General features: G+C 34.7%; 1 protein-coding gene across 3 annotated transcripts in view; it reads right to left on the bottom strand.

The window, feature by feature from the left end:
- Window positions 1-3,207: 3,207 nt before the first annotated feature.
- Window positions 3,208-21,354, bottom strand: part of Pfrx (6-phosphofructo-2-kinase/fructose-2,6-biphosphatase) — a 141,301-nt gene continuing 123,154 nt past the window's right edge. For 2 of the 3 annotated variants that reach the window (XM_089636441.1, XM_089636439.1), the window contains 6 exons: window positions 18,547-18,681; window positions 17,843-18,100; window positions 16,317-16,535; window positions 13,559-13,793; window positions 11,848-12,056; window positions 3,208-6,626 (listed from right to left, as the gene is read on the bottom strand). In XM_089636441.1, the coding sequence (XP_089492567.1) occupies window positions 6,558-6,626; window positions 11,848-12,056; window positions 13,559-13,793; window positions 16,317-16,535; window positions 17,843-18,100; window positions 18,547-18,681 (1,125 nt within the window). In that variant the 3' untranslated portion in view covers window positions 3,208-6,557. The remainder of the gene's footprint in view (window positions 6,627-11,847; window positions 12,057-13,558; window positions 13,794-16,316; window positions 16,536-17,842; window positions 18,101-18,546; window positions 18,682-21,354) is intronic. The other variant, XM_089636440.1, reaches the window with a different exon arrangement.

Here is a 21,354-nt window from a genome sequence, read left to right as displayed (position 1 = left end):
ATATATCCAGTACCCACGTCAAACATGTGGAACATTTGGTCTGTGTCAGTCATTTTATGTTTTTATTTTGGAATATTGGACCGGTCGGTGGCTGAGTTGGCATTGCATTTTGGTCCCACCCAGGCGTAGTGTGTTCAATTTCTCGGCTGGCTAAATTCTCCATTATAACACAAGCAACATTTTCCCCTTACTGTGGTGTGGTAGTGGGAGATTTTCAGGTTATTCGTAACTCGGGAATGTCCGAATTCAGAGAAATACGTATATGTACGCCATTGCTACCAAAAGTTGATTGAATGAAAAATTTGAAATCATAAAAGAAAAAGAAAAGGACCTATTTCTAACTGAAAACCGTACTCGACTTAAATATATTTTTCCAAAATTGAACACTTCCTTTGCAGAAAATTACTATACATACCAAGGAAGAATCTTTTTCAATCAACTCTCTTGAGGAAATTAGAATCGTAAACGATAAAAGCCAAGCTTTGATCATTTTGAAAAAATATTTTAAAGATGAATTATCAAAAAAATGAATAATAAATATTCCACTTCTACTTCTCTTGATTCTTCGTAAAATACATAATGTAATATCTACAATAATATAATGTACACTCCTCTTCCAACCACAAGCTAATGCTTCTCTGGAAGAGTAGTGTTAAATATTGTCATTGTAAATTGTAAACCTTGTTACTTATATGTACTTTTTACTTTAATAAAAAAAATGGATTGTCATCGACAATGAGTCTATCTGACGAATTTCAGCCCGTTCGGATGTCGGGAATTAGGTTGATTTCTGCTTCAAAGATTAGCATTCATTCATTATCGAAAACCAAAGAGAAATTCAAATAGATGTAATTTTAAAAAAGGAGATAGATTATCTGAAAAAAAACAAGCTAATAACCTAACACTATTTTGGAGCTCACGGCCTCAAAATAGAGCTTAATTTAGCTCTAAAGGAAATGAGTTGGCAACACTGGTTCGGCAGTTACCAAACTTCCGAAATGTTGCCGGTCAACCGCGGTCAACGTTTATTTATGGAGCCGGTTCGATTTTAGTTGATCAACTCGACACATGAAAGAGAGTGGTATATTTATGCATGAAAGCGTATTGACAAGTGTGAACATTCTTCAACAAAGTTGCTCCAGTTTCTAGTTAGAAATCCTGTCGTTCAATAAAAGTTGGTCAACTAAAATTGAAACGTCTGAATAATGTTAACTACATTAAAAAAAAACAGTTATAAACACTAGTTTACCGGGGTTGGTTGTTAAATTTTAAAAAGTCGGAATATAAAACATAAATATTTTTTAGTTAGTTTTTATAAATATTTCCCTAACAGCCGCACTTTGAATAGGCATAGATTATGGAAATTACACTTCGTTTCAACATAATTACTACAAGAAACAACAATGTACGTCGGGAAAGATTCATTATAATTCCATTTTTGTTCAAAGTCCAAAATTTACCTTATGATTCCTTTGCCGCCATTTTGCACCTTTTTTATGTAGTGACACTTAGAGTCCTATGAGTACTTTTCGTTACTGGGTACAATGAGTACAGGTACAAAAAAATACTTGGTAAAAATACCGGTGACAAAATACTCAAGAGTATTTAATACCGACCTGAGGATTGATTCAGAATAAGTAATTCTAATGAACTCAAATTCTGCCCACATATTTCCCCACAAATATTCTACGGGAGCATGATTCCCCGTTTTATTATTCGAAATCCGGGGGGGGGGGGGGGGGTTGTTACAGAATTTCTGTAAACCATAATTCCCCACAAAAAATGGCTACTCCCCACAAAATATTTGAAATCCGTGGAGGGGTGGGGGGGGTTGTTACGGAACTTCACTAAAAAAAATTCCGCACAGGCAAAATTATCATATGTGATTCTCCCCACACTGATTTTTCGAAATCCATGGGGGGGGGGGGTAGCTACGGAATTCCGTTTCGAAAAATTCCTCACATTTTTCCCATCACTACATATCAGGTCGAATACCAGTGGAAAATACCCGTCTAAAATACCTACTAAAAATGCCTATCAGAAATACCTACTAAAAATACCCATTTAAAATACCCATCAAAAATACCCATCAAAAATACCCATCGAAAATACCTATCAAAAATACCTACTAAAAATACCCATCAAAAATACCCATTAAAAATACTTGTCAAAAATACCTATCAAAAATACCTGGTAAAAGTACATATTAAAAATATTTAGTCCCGGTATAAAATACTCGTGAATATTTTGGAACCAGGTATTTTAGCCCTTAAAATATTTTTAAATTGTGATGGGCCACATTGTTAAAGCTCTTAGTTATGATCTCATAGGGCTGGGCGACTTACTGGTTGAAACATGGGCGCTTGAAAGTACCCTAAATAAGCAGCTCCCGCACGTTCAATCGACACCGGTTCCGTTCACAAAAACAAATTTATTTTCTGTCTTCAAACACAAACTCACTCTCGTGTGAAGCCGGTTGTAAAGGGATATAGATCTGTCACAAGTACAAAGTATCGCATGGAAATACCCGGTACTTTTACTGGGTACGATAAATACGCCTCACCTCTAGTGACACTTGGGAAAGTTTCGTTTCAATCCAAATAATAGTATTTTTACTGTCCATAATTAAAATGCATTGTGTTTTGCACAACAAACTTATTGTCGCTTATTGTTGAGAATGTACGATCAGTCATTAATGACATTCTGCCTCTTTTTAATGATTTTAAACTTAGCCTCCGTCACTTGAGTTTTTTAGCACTAAGTCAAAATTTATTATTTAGCCTAAAATCATTCTGAAGACTAGATATTTTTTTTTAGAAATATGTTCTACAACCGCTCTGATATATTTAATCCTGTATGAGTAAGCCTTCATAACAAGTCAGAAGTTTAGACATTATCTATTACTAGATATCATTGTACCTTATCAGTTGCAGACAGTAAGTAAATTTTTTTTGCTTTCAGGCAATTTTTGTCATTGCATTTGTATTACGAGATATATATTTTTTAAACCCTAAATAAATTATTAAATCATGATGAATATGGTCATTTTACTAGACAAAACACGTTTCTTGGTAAAGTAGACCTGAATGAAAAATGAAATTCTACACTTTGCCATTGGTGGGAGATTTTTTTATTTTCTCAGCTGCCAGTTTTTTAAATTTAATCACATAGGATGAATAGATAAAGAAAGGGATTGAGTAAATAAAATTCTTTTTTACATTCAATGGAGGTTTTATTTGTTTGAGTACAAAATATTAAGTATAGCAGTTACGACTATATAATAAACCTCTTGGTGCAGTCACTCTGTAGTCCAGAACAGAGATAAATGTTAAGTAGGTACTTGACGTTTATTTTAATAATTTGTATACAAACAATGATTTATTACATCCAATTTATTGATTACATTCAGTACTTGAATTTTTTTTTGAAGTTTTTTTAAAATATAGCAACACCTTTAGAAGAAGAGAAAATTTTATAAAAATCTATTTTCCAAAATATTTCTGCGATACATGATAGAAAACATTTCATTTTAAAATTATATATAAGCAGAAAGAAGAATTAAAAGGTAAAATTTTATATTATATAAAATTAGTATTAGTTTTAAAATATAACTCGTAAAGTAAGTAGGTACGGTGTGCATAATAAAATATTAGAATAAAACTTTTGCCCAAACAATAAGTACCATAATTACTTAAACATCATAGATGCGGCCATCACGACTTCTGTAAAGTCATTTGCCATGAATACCATAAATGTATTTATATATATACAAAATTTATGAGGTAAATACTGTACTGGCTTTATATTGGTTCATGGGGATACCAACTTATTGATATTTTCTTTTTATGTTTTACGTATATAGATAATTTTTTTTCAACATAAGACAGACTATCCCACGACTTGATATTGTTATTTTCTTTCTTGTGTTCAGTGTTTGTAGCAATAACGTCGAAGAGAAAATTTTCTGATAACGTTAGTGAAGAAACATTCTCATTATAAAATGTGGACTAAAATCTTTACTTAAAAACAAAGAACTCTTTACACAAATAATTTAAGACGTGTCCGAATTGTCAGATTGGATGGTAAGGACGTCGCTGTACATACATTAAATATGTAACGAGGACCTCGAAGGTGGTCGTTAGAAGTCTGAGACTTAACCGAGGTTCCTGAATTTTTTCTTTCATCCAATGGAAAAATCTATGTCCGAATACAAGATGGATTCCAACTATGGGAATATTCAAAACGGCTACCATTTGAAAAGATATGATAGAACTTACAGATTGAATTTATTTGTATTGGCCAGTTAGTATGAACAATGACATGATGCATGCAACAGTATGAAACTTTTCGAGTTTGTTCATCCGGATATTGCGTTCTACGCCATGCTGATCGTTCTGTTCAACAAAAGTACCAACCTGCTGATAAAACAATGTTAAATTTCAAAGTAACTTTCATGACTTGCAACACAAATGGATCTCCATGGGCGACACATCAATCAGAAGTTACGTGAGAACTCCTCTAACAGCGTTCTAACTAAGCAACTGGATATATACGTTGTGCGTGTTGACCAATTCAGGTCCGCCAAGCTGTGTTTAAAGTTTCACCGGGCTGCCGATACGTCCAAATCTTCTCATCGCTTTCAATTTTGCCCAAATTGTAAAGTGATATGAAACAGGGACATGAATGCCGCCAACAATATGATACAACCTTTTACGGAATATAAAAACATATTAGATGCGGCAGCCTTTAGATAGCTACAAATCTCAGTCAATGGGCAGAGTTATGCGACCACAGAGGACTACACCTATATACGGACATTTAGAAAGAATATTTTTCATTACAGAAATTTAGACATTAAAGATAACAATGATGAATGTTGCACATTTAAGCGCATAAATAGATGAATATGCTAGAATATTGTATTCTCCATGAAATATAAATTCATAACAATCTTAAATCACAGATGGATTTGATATTTGATAAAATAAAATAAAAAAATCATTAACAGCGATTCTTTGCTTAAGAAAATAGATGTCATTTATTTAGGAATATTTCTCAAAAGACAAAATTATTTTTAGATTTTTAGAAACTTCAGGGGGTAGTTATCGTACAGGACTAAGTACTTGTCTAAACAAAAGCTCATATTCAATAAGAAACTTTCCCGTATCACAATATTTTGGAGATATCCTATAAATATATATCTTTCTTTCTTCTAAATATAATTTTGGCAATATCTATTTCCATTTATTTATTTCAAAATCTAATTGAGGTAATATAGCAATATTACCGGAGAATTTAAAAGCGTCCAGGTTTGTAATCGAGAAATCTGTTCCACCGATTCCTCAAAACATTTGGGGAATCTCATTTCGAGGATCTGCATTCTCGAGAAAAGAATTATCTAAAATTTGTAATGGAAAGTTCTCAATTCCAACTTCGAGGTGGCGTGTAAACCAGTTTTAGTTGTGTCATTGCGATAAATAATAAACTAACTTATTACAAAATTATCATTACACTATCTAAAGAAAAAACAAAATAATATAAAATTAAAACAAAACATATAACGCTTATTTATTATTAATTTAATTAAGTAAACATTCAAATTCATTTACAAACAGCAATGGCGCGAGCAGGGGAAAATAATTCACTATAATTGAGAACAAAAAAAAAAGAATTTTAGTACCGGGTTGATCGACCATCCTTGTGGCACCCCAACCAGGTAAAATCCTTAGTCTAAAAAATTCCCAAAGTACAGAAAGATGTTTCAGTCAAGTTATCGTGGGAATGATTTCCAGCAAGTACTCAGCACCTTCCAGAAGGTCTGATTAATATGACAAATTAAAATAAACATATTGTGTAGAGCCACGAAGAAAATGATGTAATTCTGTTCCGGGTATTACATTATCCTGAAATCCCACCCTGCAAGCAATGCAAACATTTTTAATCATTTGCATGAGGTCCCCATTGCAAAAGATGTACATATCACTTGCTTGGTCGAAAACCAGCTATTCATGATTTTAAAGTAAAATATAATAATGTAGTAAGTTCAAGTTAAGATTCCCATCTATCTATCCAATTGATACTTTCTCCAAACAATAAAAATATAAGGAAATTTCTCTATAAATTAGGTTAGCTAAATAATGTATACAAATGGTGACATTCTTATAGTTAACAGTACCAATGTTTATAAATGCCAGTCATACTGAAACAATTACATCATAATTAAATTCTAGTGTGGTCAACATACCAATTAAACTAAATACAATAATGGCTAAAGGACCGGATAAAATGGGTTGGTAGTTAGTCACAGCAATAAATGTTGTATGTAACATTCTGAGCACTTGATGTTTCTGTCGAGGACACACCGATTCGGTTTTCACCGAGAAGTTCTCGAGTCATCCATAATCGCGGAGTTCGCGAGTTACGGTTGACATCAACGGTAATCGACAAGTTCTTAAGCGTACGTTAAGTAAGGTATTCCATGTTCATCGGTAATCCAGACGTCCTTGAGAATAGAACTATTTAATAATTAAATACTAGTCTTCACAATTCTTATAATGTTATTGGACTTCGTTCAAGGCATTGCTATCACCGTTGCAGGATTGCTTTGCCGGCTCTGGGATCTCATCCTAAAAAAATAAACAATGATAATATTATTGACAGTACTATGTAGCTACTTCTGGCCTCCTAGCATAAATACATTGTTAAAGATTTTATCGATTATGTTGGTAACTTGCTTTTATCACCGAGCATAACTGCAGATCGCCAAAGAACAAACAATAGTCACCTAAATTAAACTGTTGTTTTTTGTTGGCAATCTGCAGTCGTGCTCGGGTTACGAAAGTAGGTTAACGAGATCATCGTCGATGCAATCGTGCTAGGGGGCCGAAATATGTCAGGTTTAATAGAAACATATATTTGACAGAACAATGATCTTATGGGAAGATTATACACAATTTTATGGTATTATTCCATGATTAAAATGTCTTTCAACCTGTCTTAGTTAGCTGTGGGAATGAGGTTAAGTTATAATTTTTTTCTGGAGACAAACAAACAAAATAGACATGTTTCAAAAGTAAGTTACAAATGGAGTGGAAAGGAAAAAACAGAAAGTGAGTTGGGGTAAAGAGGAAACCGAACATTATGCTGGTCAGAAGAGTGTTTTTATTTTAGATGTTTACGAAGGCATCCATTATGTCTGAAACAGTTCATTCCTGTGTTTTTAAATAATCTGAATGAATTTTTATTTCGGTTTTGCTTAAATTTTCAATACATTTATTTATTGTTTGTGGAGATAATTAGTTCATATTATTATGGATGAATCTACACAAATATTTTTATGTGCGTACATTTTTTATACATTGTAGATAAGAGTGTTTATTTGGCTTACTTGGCTTTACCAAAATATATGGTATTCCATCCTTTATGTATCAGCTTTAACCTTTTTAGTGATAAACATATTTTGAAAGTATGCATGTAATATTTGCAATTACAAAATTATTGTTTTTTTTTAATTTTCAAGAAGTAACGAGGTAAAAACTAAATTGAAATAGACTGTTGGTTTGGCATCAGAATAAGGAGCGCGTCTAGGTCAAGTAATTAAAAAAAAATGTCAGACAGTTAAAAAAATAAGTTTTTACAAAGAAACTAACCGCAATATGCCGCACTTATATGTAACACGCGCTCTTCTGAGGAGCGACAAACGCGTTTTAAAGCTCATAGCGCCGTGAGTAATTTTGCACTCGGTTAAATAATGAATTTATCATAGGAATATTTTTTGTATTCCTACAAAACCTTACATTACAATGATAACACGCATGGGGTATCTGAGTGACCCCTCACATTAACATAAATGTTGTTTTGCATGTTGGTATATTGAAGGTGTATTTGACTTTTTGGAACTTAGACTCTGTCTTTGTTATTAAACTTGGCCTAAGACACATTATTATACACGGTGTCCGGAAACTCGTAGTACAAGCGGAAAACTGGTGAATATACACCAGTATTCCGTTGAATATACACAAGTATTTGGAGTCGATTTTGAAGTATAACTTTTTTTTATTTGAGCCTTCGCTTGCGAGTAAATTGAGTCTGAAGTTGGAATTTTTTCCAAAAAAATTGGTCACCAGGGGTTAACATCAGTCGTTGAATGCATTTTAAATCATGTGGAAGGGTAGACTTGGCTCCAAAAGTTTTTTAAACCCTTTAGTTTCCGAAAAATATAAAATGAAATCGAATTTTTATTTTTTTAGGTTCACTTTTTGATGTAGATTTACCAGTTTACCGCTTGTACTACAGTTTCCGAGCACCGTGTGTAGTATAAAAAATAATATTCTCAAAGATAAACATATTTTTATATAAATTAAAATGAATGTGATTTAAAAAAAACTATAATGTGTTTATTTTACATACACATGCAAACTGAATGAAAACACTCAAGACTTCTATTATACCATGCATTTTCATGGAGATCATTATTCGGATAAATCTAGTGTATATGTAGCAGTGATTGGATGTACGCTTGCCTTTCACTCTGTGGACAATGGTTCAATCCCCAGAGCGCCACCGTCCACATCGCTGCACAGGCTTGTCAAAAATACCACAAATGATATTAAAATTTACTTAGTTAAAGCATAACGTAAATAAAAATAAAGTCGTCTAAATCAAGGCTTCCCAAGGGTTACCCCTAGTTTTCATGGAGATCGACTTCTCAAATCTTTCAAGAATTTTTGTTAACTGTTTAGTTCTTAAAAAGTTTGACCATTAAACCACTTCATTAGGCGCGCTAGCACAATACACCTGTTCCCAGACAGTTTTTACCGGTCACTGCTGATTTGCATGGCAATATAATCAGGGTAGCAGATCTACAACAGCAACAAACCACCCGAGACCGTCCCGGCGAAAAGCAAACTGGGATCATACAGCGCCAGGTCGGTTCTCGGCGGGAAGATGTATTGCTTTCAAAAAATTATCATCGTTGGGTGCAGTGGCGGTTCGTGGTCTTTTTAACAGGGGGTTCAGAAATTCAAGAGAAGATAAACATATCTAATTAAAATTTACTTACTGTTGTCCTTCGTCAAATAGTCGAATACGGCAGCAGTCACACAACTTAAATTAAGTTAGTGGGAGGGGTACCTACATATTATTGTTTTTAAATCACTTTACACTAGACACAAATATTAGATAATGAGAAAAGTTTTATAGGAATTAAATTGTTTAATGTTTTTATAGCACTCAATGTATGTTGCTAATTATTATTGTTTTTTCGAGAAGAATAATTTCGTAGAATATATAATAGATATTTAAAACATAAAAAAAAAAACAAATAAAGGTGGCACGAAATAAATTTACTAAGTCTACTTCAATAGGTAGTAGATTTGCAAATGCCATAAGCAAACGGTTGGAGAAATACAGAAACAAGAAAACAAAAATATGTACAAAAATGACTACAAAGTTAAATACCATAATATAACATAAAAAATAACACTTGCTTCCCTATGGTTCAAAGGTCGACCGCGAAGTTCTCGGGTTTCTTCGGTTACATTCGTCAATGTTCGGAGGTCACGTGATAACATAACGCGTGTTCGGCGCACACAATTTGTCTTACTTTTGCAAAGAAAGACCAAATTTTGTATATGTCACCGTCATAGGATCTGTACCGGCTAAAATTCTTTTGTATGAAGAGTTTGGCGCGGATTTCAACTCGCACAAAATTTGGAATATGTATCGTATTTTTCGGTGGCGCGGGTTTTGAAGGCGAAATTTTAATAGCGTGCTATCTATAATGTGCTTATATTATTATAAAACAAGTTTGTTTTATTTTCTCATCTTTTTAATGGGGGTTCGCCGCACAAACGCACTTTAGAGAAAACCGCCACTGGTTGGGTGTGACACTATCAAGTATAGGAGTGTTCGCATTGTGACACAAATAGACAGGCTACATACTATGCAATACAAAAGTTGACTTTCCTAGTCCATGTGTCATATCACGTCCCTGACTAAAATACATGTAAGCACATTGTGTCAAATCACATATCTTCCAAAACAATGTCAATAGACATTGTGACATATCACATATCCTCCAAAACGATGTCAATAGACATTGGGTCATATCACATATACTCCAAAATGATGTCAATAGACATTGTGTCATATCACATCTCCTCTAACAGGACGTCAATAGATGCTGTGTCCATGAATGTGTTAAAAAATAAATAATGAATTATAGCAATCATATAGGTAAAAAAAATAATTGATATTCCAATCAAAGATGAACAATTAAATTTATCAATGCGGAAACAATTTAATATGTACGATCTCCTTTAAAGTTTACATTAATTTATTTGTGGCTACTTTCTAATCGGAAAGGATCGATATTCTCATGCACATAGTATTTTCTTTAATTGTGATAACTGACTCGTACAGTAGTCGCGGAGATATTATATCAATGGCAAAAACAACCGGGTGCAGTGTGCTACCTACAACCAGCAATAATCTGCTTGTAGCTTAATAAGCACGAATCTATCAAAATCAATTACCCACAATCGTATAAAATTGGCTCCGTGATCGACCTGTCAACCGTGATAAACCAGTTGGGAACGCTTGGTATAAATGCTTCAAATTAACGGTAGTTCCTGATTCTTACTTTGTCTCTCTGAAACAAGACTATAGCCCAACAACCACATTAAAATAAAATTATATGATCACAGCACAAGAGTCTCAACTGCTCCCAAAAGTCTGGAGTCAGTGGGATCGTTGAATCCTCAATTGAGTGGGGAGGGGAAGGAGATAGATAGGACAAAAGGTCGGGAAATATAGATCTGGTCATCAAACACTACAAAAACTAAAGAATTTCAAGCAATATTTCGAATGGAATGGTAGTGTTTCACCGGGGCAATACTGAGAGTATCTACCATTCTATTATCAAGTATTCTAGCAAAGAAGCAGCCAAAGGTTTGGCACAAAGTAATATTTATTAAATATCCAGTTGAGCAATTGATGTCACATACATACATATATGCACATTTACCATCTTATTAATTAATATTATTCCTCTAAATATTAATATAGAAACATATGAAACTGCTTACTGCAGTTTAAAGCCAATGAATTCACCCAGCTTTCACCGTTTGTCCCATATTTTTAGGTTCTATTAATTTGGCAAATTATGGCAAGCGATCACTCAAAAGTTTTTCCAAACTTGGCATTAAATATATGCTATAAATCGCTCGAGTGGATATTGGTTTCTCAAACATTCATGTTAGCATTTTTGCTTACTATGCTCGGTTTATGGTTATTTTAATTAGCTATCAAATTTTTATTTATTTACATAATGTTTTAAAAACACAAAATGCTTGGAAATTATTATTATAAAAACTTGAAACGTCTAGTAATATTGTTTTTATTTTTGCCTTAGCGGTCTGCAAAATATTTATTGCATTTTAACCAGTTCATCGGTGAAAAGTAGAACACTGTTACAGTTAGTAAAGCCAGATGATCGACAGTTGTAAGTCAATGTTTGTGAAATTTATCCCAGGTTTGGATATCAGGTGTTTGAATTGAACAATGAACTGACAGTCTGAATGTGTGTGATATATATATACCCCCGATTAGGGCAGTGTTACTTGACGAATGAACTAATAGTTATAGTGTGAGTGTATGTGATATTTATCAGGTTTAAGAACAGTGTGAATACCGAAGAAGATGAACTGACGGTTATAGTGTTAATGTTTGTAATTTACCCCAGTTTTGTGAGAGAGTTTTGAATGATGAATTGACGGTTATAGAGTCAGTTTTAATGATTTTAAACCCAGACTTGACTGTTTTAGAGTCAATGTGTGTAATATTTACCCCAGGTGTGGGCTGATTGTTTAAACTTGACGGATCATTGGCCACTGGCACGGTAGAAGAAACAAGGGGTTGGGAAATTACCCCGGGCTTGGGCCGGTGCGTATCCACGGCCTCCACAGGCAACTTGACATGTTCCACGCGGCAGCCGTATGCTACGGGAGTCAGCTTGATGACTGTATGCAGAGGCACGTGAAGATAAGGGAGCTCATCTGAAACAATAACATAATATGATATATTAATTTAATCTTAAAAAACTAAAAAAATCGATTTTTTTCCACATTCCCACAAACATTTATGACTTTATTATAATTGTTTGCATCCCATTTAAGAAGTTTTAGAAGTTCAGTAGTAAAATTGGGTGTTTGGAAAATTTGTCATCAGTGAGATTGAATTCAAGATATACGAACTTCTTCTCTTCACCACCATATAATAAACTGATTGATGTGCCACCTGATGGAAACATAATCAGCCTGCCCATATCGAAAGCAACTCCTTTATGTTAGTGCACATTTTTATTCTACAATATTTAGGCAATTCTTGACCATAACTTTGAGGTGAGAATGTCGGGTAATAATTTCCATCATCAAAGATAGATCCCGCAATGTTTGGGCAGAGTATTGCCACATTGGTAGTCCATCCAAGGGAGACTGATATGCCTCAATATAAAGGACTATCCCATCAAAACTGTGGTTTCAGCAATTCCCCCATTTTTCCAAAAAAGAAATTTCTTCACTCGTTGACTCCCCAGATTGTACATTCTGTAGTCTAGAAGTGGGAACTTTAGATCACATATTTTTTGGCTGTCCCTCTCTAAACAAATATCCTCTCTTCTATCAAGCCTTATCTAAAATTGCCTTCCCTCCATTCAACATCTCATCTCTTCTAAGTCTGAACTTGACTCCTTTTCATTATAATTTTGAAATTTGCCTATTTAAATAAAATTAATATCTAAATTCACCTTTCATTTCTACATAATTTTAAATGATGGCCAAGAACACCCTTGAAGTGTGAAAGCCAGAAATAATGGAAAAAAAAACCTATCATTTGCTATATTTTCTAGGGTATTAAGCCCGCCTTTGTTGGGCTATTTATCCAACAAATATTTGGGTAATGCTATTTTTTTTAAATTGTAATAATTCAGTTCCTGGAATGAAAATTTTGATGACCGTGAAACCCAATTCGAATCTCTATCTCTGTTCCGCACCCACTCAACTCCTATGTGCAAGCGAGCGAGAGATGTCGGGCGTATTTAAAGAAGCAGGTATGGGCAAATGCCGATAGGTGCAGCGTAATAAACATATTACAAGATTAATTGAGTTGCATTTCAAATAATATTCGATTTTCGTTTAGTACTTTTATAGTTTGGGTATTGAGTTACTATGCAGACATTTTTAGATATAAGGATTTTAAAAAAATTAAATAAATTTGCGCGGGACCTTTATTTTCGTCCGGAGACAGCCAGTGCAAAAAATACCTGCCAGAAATGTGTTGAGAAGTTTTTTTTGTCCAGTCTTTCGAAAAACTTCTTAAGAGAGCTTCAGTGTCCATTGTCCATGGATACATACAATATGTGACTTGCAAGATTCTGATCGGTAGAAATAGCAGCAAACAAGTGCACCAGCATAAACTGCACGTTTTTTTGTTCCACTCGCGCAATGTTTTGGTGAATAGCCTGTTTATTGAGACTACAAATTATAAATAAATAATCTACCTGCAGACTTGTCGAGGAAGTAGGCCAGCAGGCAGCGCATGACGGCCTGATGGCTGACCACCAGCACGTTGCCCTGGCGCTCCAGCTCCATGATGACGGGCTCCAACCGGGCCACCAGGTCCTCGTAGCTCTCGCCGCGTGGATAGCGGTACGCAAACTTGTTCTGGTCGCGCGCCGCAAAGTCCTCGGGGTACTTGGAGTTGATCTCTTCGTAAGTCATCTCCTCGCAAATGCCCTGGAAACAAGATAAAATGATTATATATAGTGAACATTGGTGGCATACTTAAAAAATAAACATACTTACAATTATTGTTAATCTAATTCATCCACTGCTGGATTTAAATTGTAAGAATGTTATAAGTACCAAGCAGATTAGGTAACATGCATTGTAGTGGTCACATAGTATATATAATGTATATTAGGAAGGAACACAGGGAAAAGGTTGAATAATAATAATGATTGCATCATTTCTTTAGCGCCCCGTATTTGTGAGAAAATCACCTCAAGGGCTCTTTACAACATAATTTATACTTATAACCTATACCCTATCATTTCAGATTTATAACTAATGACTTCTTACAGTTAAGACTTATTACTAGTGGCTTAAAACTAAGATTAATAACTAGTGACTTACAACTAAGACTTATTGACTGAGCGCAATGAAGTCCTGTTTTAAATCGACCATTTGGCAATTCATCCGGTTCTGGTTAAAGATGGTGGCCGTGATGGTACCACTTTTTGAAGTGAAACTTCTTTACGAGCGTTATGCATTTTCGAGGACCGGAGTAAAACCGACTCATGACCGTCACGAAATTACATTTTTTAAATAATTTTAAAAAAAATTTGTTAATTTTAACCGATAGTCTCCCGAAATGTCTAAATCCATTTAGTGAGACTCTAGACCGGCAGGTATTCACTCGAGTAATTGGCTAGAATTAACGGTCGGTACCTATATGATATTTTTGTCGAAATATAGCTTACAAATCGAGCCGGTAGAGTCCCTCGGTATTTTGAATAATTATTTTTATTTTGAATCATTAAAATTACTAATCAAGGCCGATAACGCGAATAATTATTCTCTCAGACGTGCGTGACAAGTTTTTTTAAAAAACACACCCATTATTAATTAATATACGGACAAATATACGGAAATATTTTTAAAAACGACAGATATGACTTCACACTGCCGATATATCTTCTATTCGACCCTATATAAAGCGTTAACGAGACGTTATGTGATATTATTAATTTGCCGTGTTTGAAAACGAAAATTTACACGTTAAAAGTCAATTGAGGAGTACACGTTATACGCGGTTCTCGTCGCGCGAGATACCTCTCCTCGTGGTCTAGAGGCAGAGCGTTCGACACTCGTTATGCAGGACCCGGGTTCGAATCCCATATTTTTATAACTTTTAATTTTTTTTTATCACATGCTACTTATAAATATGTCAATATTAGGAATCTAGTTAAACGTTCATTTGTTGACAACACGCCTATAAATAAATTTATGGTTTTTAAAACTATAATGTACAGCATTCTGAATAATAATAATATGAAATGAAAAGAGAGAGAGAAGAATACTAAAAGTTTCACTTCCGCCGTGCGTAGGCTTGCCACACACTGTATTTTTTTTTATCTCGTCAGAGTTTGCATGATCGTGGTTCCTACTACGAGCTGTCAAATCGGAATAATCAATATTATGATACCGGCCTGAGATGGTGACATTTAAAATAAAAGAAAGATAAACATTCCCGGGTTACGAATAACCTGACAATATTTGAAAATCTCTTACTACCACCAAAGTAAGGGGAAAATGTTGCTTGTGTCGTGATGGACGATTTAGCCAGTCAATGAATTGAACTCACGTCGCCTGGGTGGGACTCAAACGCGATGCCAACTCAGCCATTGACCGGTCGAATTGTATAATTCCTTGTATTTGTAAAAAAATGTTTCGTAAAATATTATATGGTTAATAATTAAATTATTATTATTATTTAAGAACCAGCTTACAATTCTTATGATTTCAGAGGTAATTTTGGTTTTGATTTATTAAATAAGAGAAAATTAGAAACATACATTTTTTGGAAGCGATCTTCTGTTGATAGAACTACTAGGAACTAGTGACTTAAAACTGTATGTATTTATGACTGCCTCCGTGGTCAAGGGGTAAGGCTCTCAACTAGCAAGCTGGAGGTCGCAAGTTCATTCCGGCGTGTGCAAGTAAATTTGATTTTAAATAATATACAGTATTTTGGAGCACGTTACAGCATTGAAGATACTCTCAGTATCGCCCTAGTGTAAGACCATCATTCAGAATTGAAACGTGGCTTGAAATGGCTTTGGTCGTGTTTGGTGACCAGATCTGAATAGCCAGGTACTTCCCCACCTTCCTTTTCCCCACCTCCTTCCCCTCTCCCACTACCTTCAGCCAACAATAACAAACAGCCCGATTGCGGATGTCGTAGTCTCACTGCCTCCACCCGTTTGTGAGCAGTTGGGACTCTTGTGCTGTTTCACATAAAAAATTACCAATTTGAATGATGACTCAATTAAAATTTTAAAAGAACAATTTGGCATGGTCCAGAATAAAACCTCATTTAATAACGTGATCAGAAAAAATGTGTCGTCATAACTGAAAATTAACGTGCAACATAACTGTCTGAAAAACTCATAATTTTCAGGAATGTTTGATGTGACCGCGGTCTTCTCTTTGATGGACACAAATTTTACATTTGAAAGTTAATTTGATTAGTCTTACGGCATCAATCTCATTGAGCGCCTTCCAGCGCTCCTGGGGAGCGGGCACGGCCTGCACCGTCTGGATGCTCCTCCTTAGCCAGCTGGTCCACACGCGCAGGCCCTGGATGCGCTGCTGGGAGATGTACTGCGAGAGCGCCGCGCCGTAACGCCGACCCCTCGACGACAGGGACGAGTCCCCGCCTATCCGTCCCTCCAGGTTCTGCTCGCTCTCGCCGTGCTGGAACCAAAAAATATAGGTTAGTACATCTTCATGATGGACTTTTTTTTTCACCCGTAAATAACCAACTTTATTAACTCTTTGCACGCCGTATCACCTGTTGTTACGGCAAAAAGTCTATACTCACACGCGGCTGTATCAACAGTTGATACGGAAACTTTGACGGCCGATATTCCAGCGCTCTTTCGACATAAATGTATTTATTGCTCATTTGGACATTCGTAGAACTATCACGATGCTGACATCTACAAGAATTTCTAAAAAATAAAATTGTATTTCATAAAAAAAGATCGATAATCAAGTGCGCCTCTTCGTGCCTTTTAGTCCTTTAGTTTACATTTTTGTCAATGGATGGCGTTAGTACTAGTATTTCATTCATAACTAAAAATGATAAGTGCTCATGGTGTCCCACTTGTGTCTATCAACGCAGTGGCCTAAGTACACACACGCCGAGTGAATGGAGGGACCACATTCAAAAGATACGGTACGTCTTTGTATGAAATTTTATGTTTTTGTTTTTATAAACATCTAAGAGTGTTGACACACGAGGATTTGTTTTCATATTGTGGAGAATAATCTGTTCTGTCTATATAGTCCAATAAATCATGCCAGAATGCTATAATTTGACATTTAATTGCGTGCATAGGTATTTGAAAATATGTACCGCGTACGGGTATAGATAAAACGAAGCAAATTAACGCGTTCAAAAGGTTAAAAATTAAAATCATTGAAAAAACAAAATAATAATATTTGACAAGACAATATTTCACCAACAAATGTAGTTATAATGTGTCTTGACTCTTGACGCCATCTAATGGGAAATTTAGCACTAACAAAGCCTTTCCTACAAAAATAAACTTGGTTGTTTACAGGTGGAAGAAATATAATAAGCAGTAATTGTTGATTGAAGTACTAGTACATATTGAATTATTTGGCGTGTTGGAAATAAGCCGACGTAGCTCAGTGGTCTCAGAGCACCCGACCGGACATCAGAAGTTGCGGGTTCAATTCCCGTCGGCGGCATTTATTTTTACTCGGGAGATATTTTCAATTTGTATTGATATTTCAGGCGACTAATTATTGCTTGTAATAATTTGTTATCCTTTGTGCTATGCATAAAACCTTGTCTTATAAACATTACTTTATCATAAAAAAAATAATAATAATTTTACAATTCATTTAAATTTGATTGAAGCTCTTAGCAATCATGAATGCGGTTAATTTCCTGGTAAATTTTTATGTCATCGGCAAAGAGCATAAATTTAACAATGGCTTCCTTGAGGTAAGTATAAAGTTGTTTGGCTCACCCTGGTGAGGTATATAGTCCTGGGCACAATGTGTATGTTCATCAGGTAGTAGACGATGCGGGACTGAATGTGGCCCTCATGCTTGTGCACCACCACCTTCTCGCCGGTGTTGTAGATCTTCATGAAGGACAGCTCCGCCTCCTTGGTCTCGTCCAGCGGGTGGTACTTCTCGCGGTAGTGCTCGATACGCAGGAGGAAGTCGCTGAGCACCGTCTCCATGTTGACGTTCTCATAGTCGGGACTGCTCACCTTCACTTCCTGGTAGGTTATAAATAGACTCATGTAGAAATATTAATCTCATTTCATGACAGGAACGCGAGGCGACTGCTGAAGCAATAGCCTGACTGACTAGTAATTGGAGGTGAAGTTAAAACATACTGACAATAATAATCGACGGCTTAAAGTCAAATGATGTATTTTGTTTATCTAAAAAAAAAAACAAACCTATAATTCGGGGGGTTAAAGTATTATTTCAAACTTATTTTAATTAAACATATTTTAAAAGGATTTTTTTTATTAGTATTTACCCCATCTTGGATTGTGGCATTAGGGAAATGTAGTTAGAACCTTATGCAATAAATTATTTAAATCAAACTTTGACACCTCATATCTCGGAACAAGGTAAAGTGAAATTAGAACCCTGTCCAACTGAGGTGACGCAATATAAAATGTCATAAAGAAAGTCATACAAAGTAGTAACTTACCATAATATTTTGTTCAATGATTTGGGGGTCGTCACAGACGGATTCCACAAAAAATAATTTAAATCCCATTTTATTTACAACAATGTTCCTGATCAGTTCCCTCCTCTCCATCGTGGAGTTAGTGGCGTCAAATACCTGAAATTAAAGCAAATACAAATTATTTAGGTATTGAAAACTAGGCAGAATGGTAGATTAGTAATTAACTGAATAAAAATATATATTTCAAAGAAGGAAAAAACACACATATGAACACTTCCGTGAAGGGTAACAGAGTAAATAAACTATTATAAATCTCCTAATTATATTACCACTTTAAAAATGTATGTACACTTCCGTGAAGGGTAACAGAGTAAATCAACTATTACAACTCTAAAAATGTGAAGATATTTTCAAAACTGTGATAAAAAATTTGTTAAAAAAACATCTTTAACGGACCATTCAATTTGATTTTAACCCATTGCACTGATAATTAAAATACATTTTTGCTTGTAAATACACCATTTATAGTTAGAATATTTGTACTGACTCCACAGCAAAAACTAAAGATATTAATATTTCTATTTTTAATATGTACTGAAATTCGTGGTGGAATTCCATTATAATGATTATATTGAAATAATTTCAAACCTAAAAAAAAATATATTATTTTATTTCTACCTATTCCAGGTTTCGCGAACCTTACAAACCTTAGACACATTACGCTATATTATGTGCGCATAAATTGAGCATGGCATGTACGTATTGTATGTTGGGCTGACATACTACGCTATAATCTAACTCATGAGATTGGGTCAGATCAATTGGGGGACTGCCACGGAATATCTTTTGTTTGTATGGGAGCTGTCACTTTGACAGATGACACCCGTGTAATTACGGCGCTCCGTAAATTGTTCTGACATGGGTCGCATAATTTTCAAATATAGCCTGGCTAGCAGATCTCAGAGCATATCGTCGCCACGACACTTTAGCACATCGTCTGTATGGGATTGTATGGTGAACAATATGGAGTTATATAAAACGCTTTGAACTTATAGAGTAATCTGTCACCCCTTTTATAGATAGTGCAAAATAGACATTTAATAAAAAAATAAACATCTAATACATAAATAGATTCGTAATAAAAAAAAAAAATTTGATTTTGAATCAGCGAAGAATGCAGAGTGTTGCATAATAGTAACGCGTGTTGTGTGTTGCGGGCACAAACAAACAATGGTAGAGTCGGTTTACTACGCAGAAAAACTGCCTCAAACCAGTTCCCGCAAAACTATTTGCATAATGGCCCAGAGATATTTGACTGGGAAAATATACAACAAACTGAAATAGATTTCGTGACGTGTCCACATGGTGTAAACTGCTAACCAACCGGCTCCAATTAATAAATTAAAATTCATTGTCGAAATTCGAATCTATTTTTTAAACGGACGGGTTAAAATGGAACGGTATTGTGTTGATTGTCATTCGGGTTGGTGGCGTAATGTAATTGATTAACTTAGAAATTGCATATATTAATATGTAAATCAAAATTGATAGGCTAGGTCTGGAGCTACGTAGAGGAGAATGTTATAGCGGTAAATCAATTGTAACGTGAATAATTAATTAGCAATTCAATTCATTGTATTGTTAGTCATCTGGGTGGTAATACTTGGCCAATTTCTATAGTGATATTTGTGATTTATTACCTCAACGGTACTCTTCACAGAACTTTAAACCCTCAGGGCTCTGGTATATTCTGTCAGAAGGTGGGAGTATTTCCGCTTTGCAATAAAATCCAAATAAATGGAATAATTCTGAATATATTAGAAAGCAAAAAAACTGTTTTTGAAAGGTGATGAAATACACTTTCAGATTGTATTATTAGAAATAAACATTTTATTTTTGAAATATAAAAATTTTTTGTTTTACGAATGGCTCACCAAGTTTCATAAATTTTTTTCAAATTGTGGTCGGAACCTTTGGTTTCATAGAGATGTACATTCTAATTCTTCCGTGGTTAACTTTTAGATTTGAATATAAAGCGTTACGTTTTCTCTTTCTAACTCGTTTACTTCATATTTATAACCATGACAGACACAACGATTTCCATGAGACCACATGAGCTGTTCCCAAAGGCAAACAAATTAGCATGAAAGGTTAAAACTATACTTAAAAATGCAATTTTTCTTAGATAAAAAATCCATTGGACACAGACTGTATTTGCAGAAGAGCGGAAAAAGAAAATACTACAGTGTAGAACTAGATGCCACAGGCTAGTTCTGAAATAAGGCTTCAAATCTCAGAATGGATATACTATATATATATAACCAGAGATGTGAAAAATGGGTACCCAAAACCATTTGAAATGCAAAATGGAAATGGGTCAAAACTTTTCCATTTGAAAATGCAAAATGTAAAATGGTTTTTACAAAAGCATTTCAAATGCAAAATGGTTTCTCAGGTCAAACAATTAAAATAATTCTAGAATTTTTAAACAGTTTTGTCATTTAACAATGTACATCAATGTAGAACAAACATATTACATGATGGTAAATCAAAAAATGCCACGACTATGGATTATGAACCACAAAAAATTTGCACGGGACAAATGTTGCCAACGTAAAAATATAGAAACTGCTATCTAACATTTAATATTACAGCGTCATGGCCCCATGTTCAGTATTTGAATCAGTATTTTTTGTAATGTTATCACTCAATTGCCAGGGCTCCTACCAGGGAGCAACTTGACAAATGTAAATTATCTCTCATAGCGAGGTTGAGGACCGACTGATATTTGGGACTTATGAAAAAAAGATGAGTGGAGATAGTAGGAAG

The sequence above is a fragment of the Hesperophylax consimilis genome, chromosome 10 (genome assembly GCF_061612785.1).
Source record: "Hesperophylax consimilis isolate HC1 chromosome 10, BYU_Hcon_1.0, whole genome shotgun sequence".
Classification (NCBI taxonomy): domain Eukaryota; kingdom Metazoa; phylum Arthropoda; class Insecta; order Trichoptera; family Limnephilidae; genus Hesperophylax; species Hesperophylax consimilis.
The sequence above is the reverse complement of the archived record's forward strand: the minus strand, read 5'-3'. Positions and strand labels throughout refer to the sequence as shown.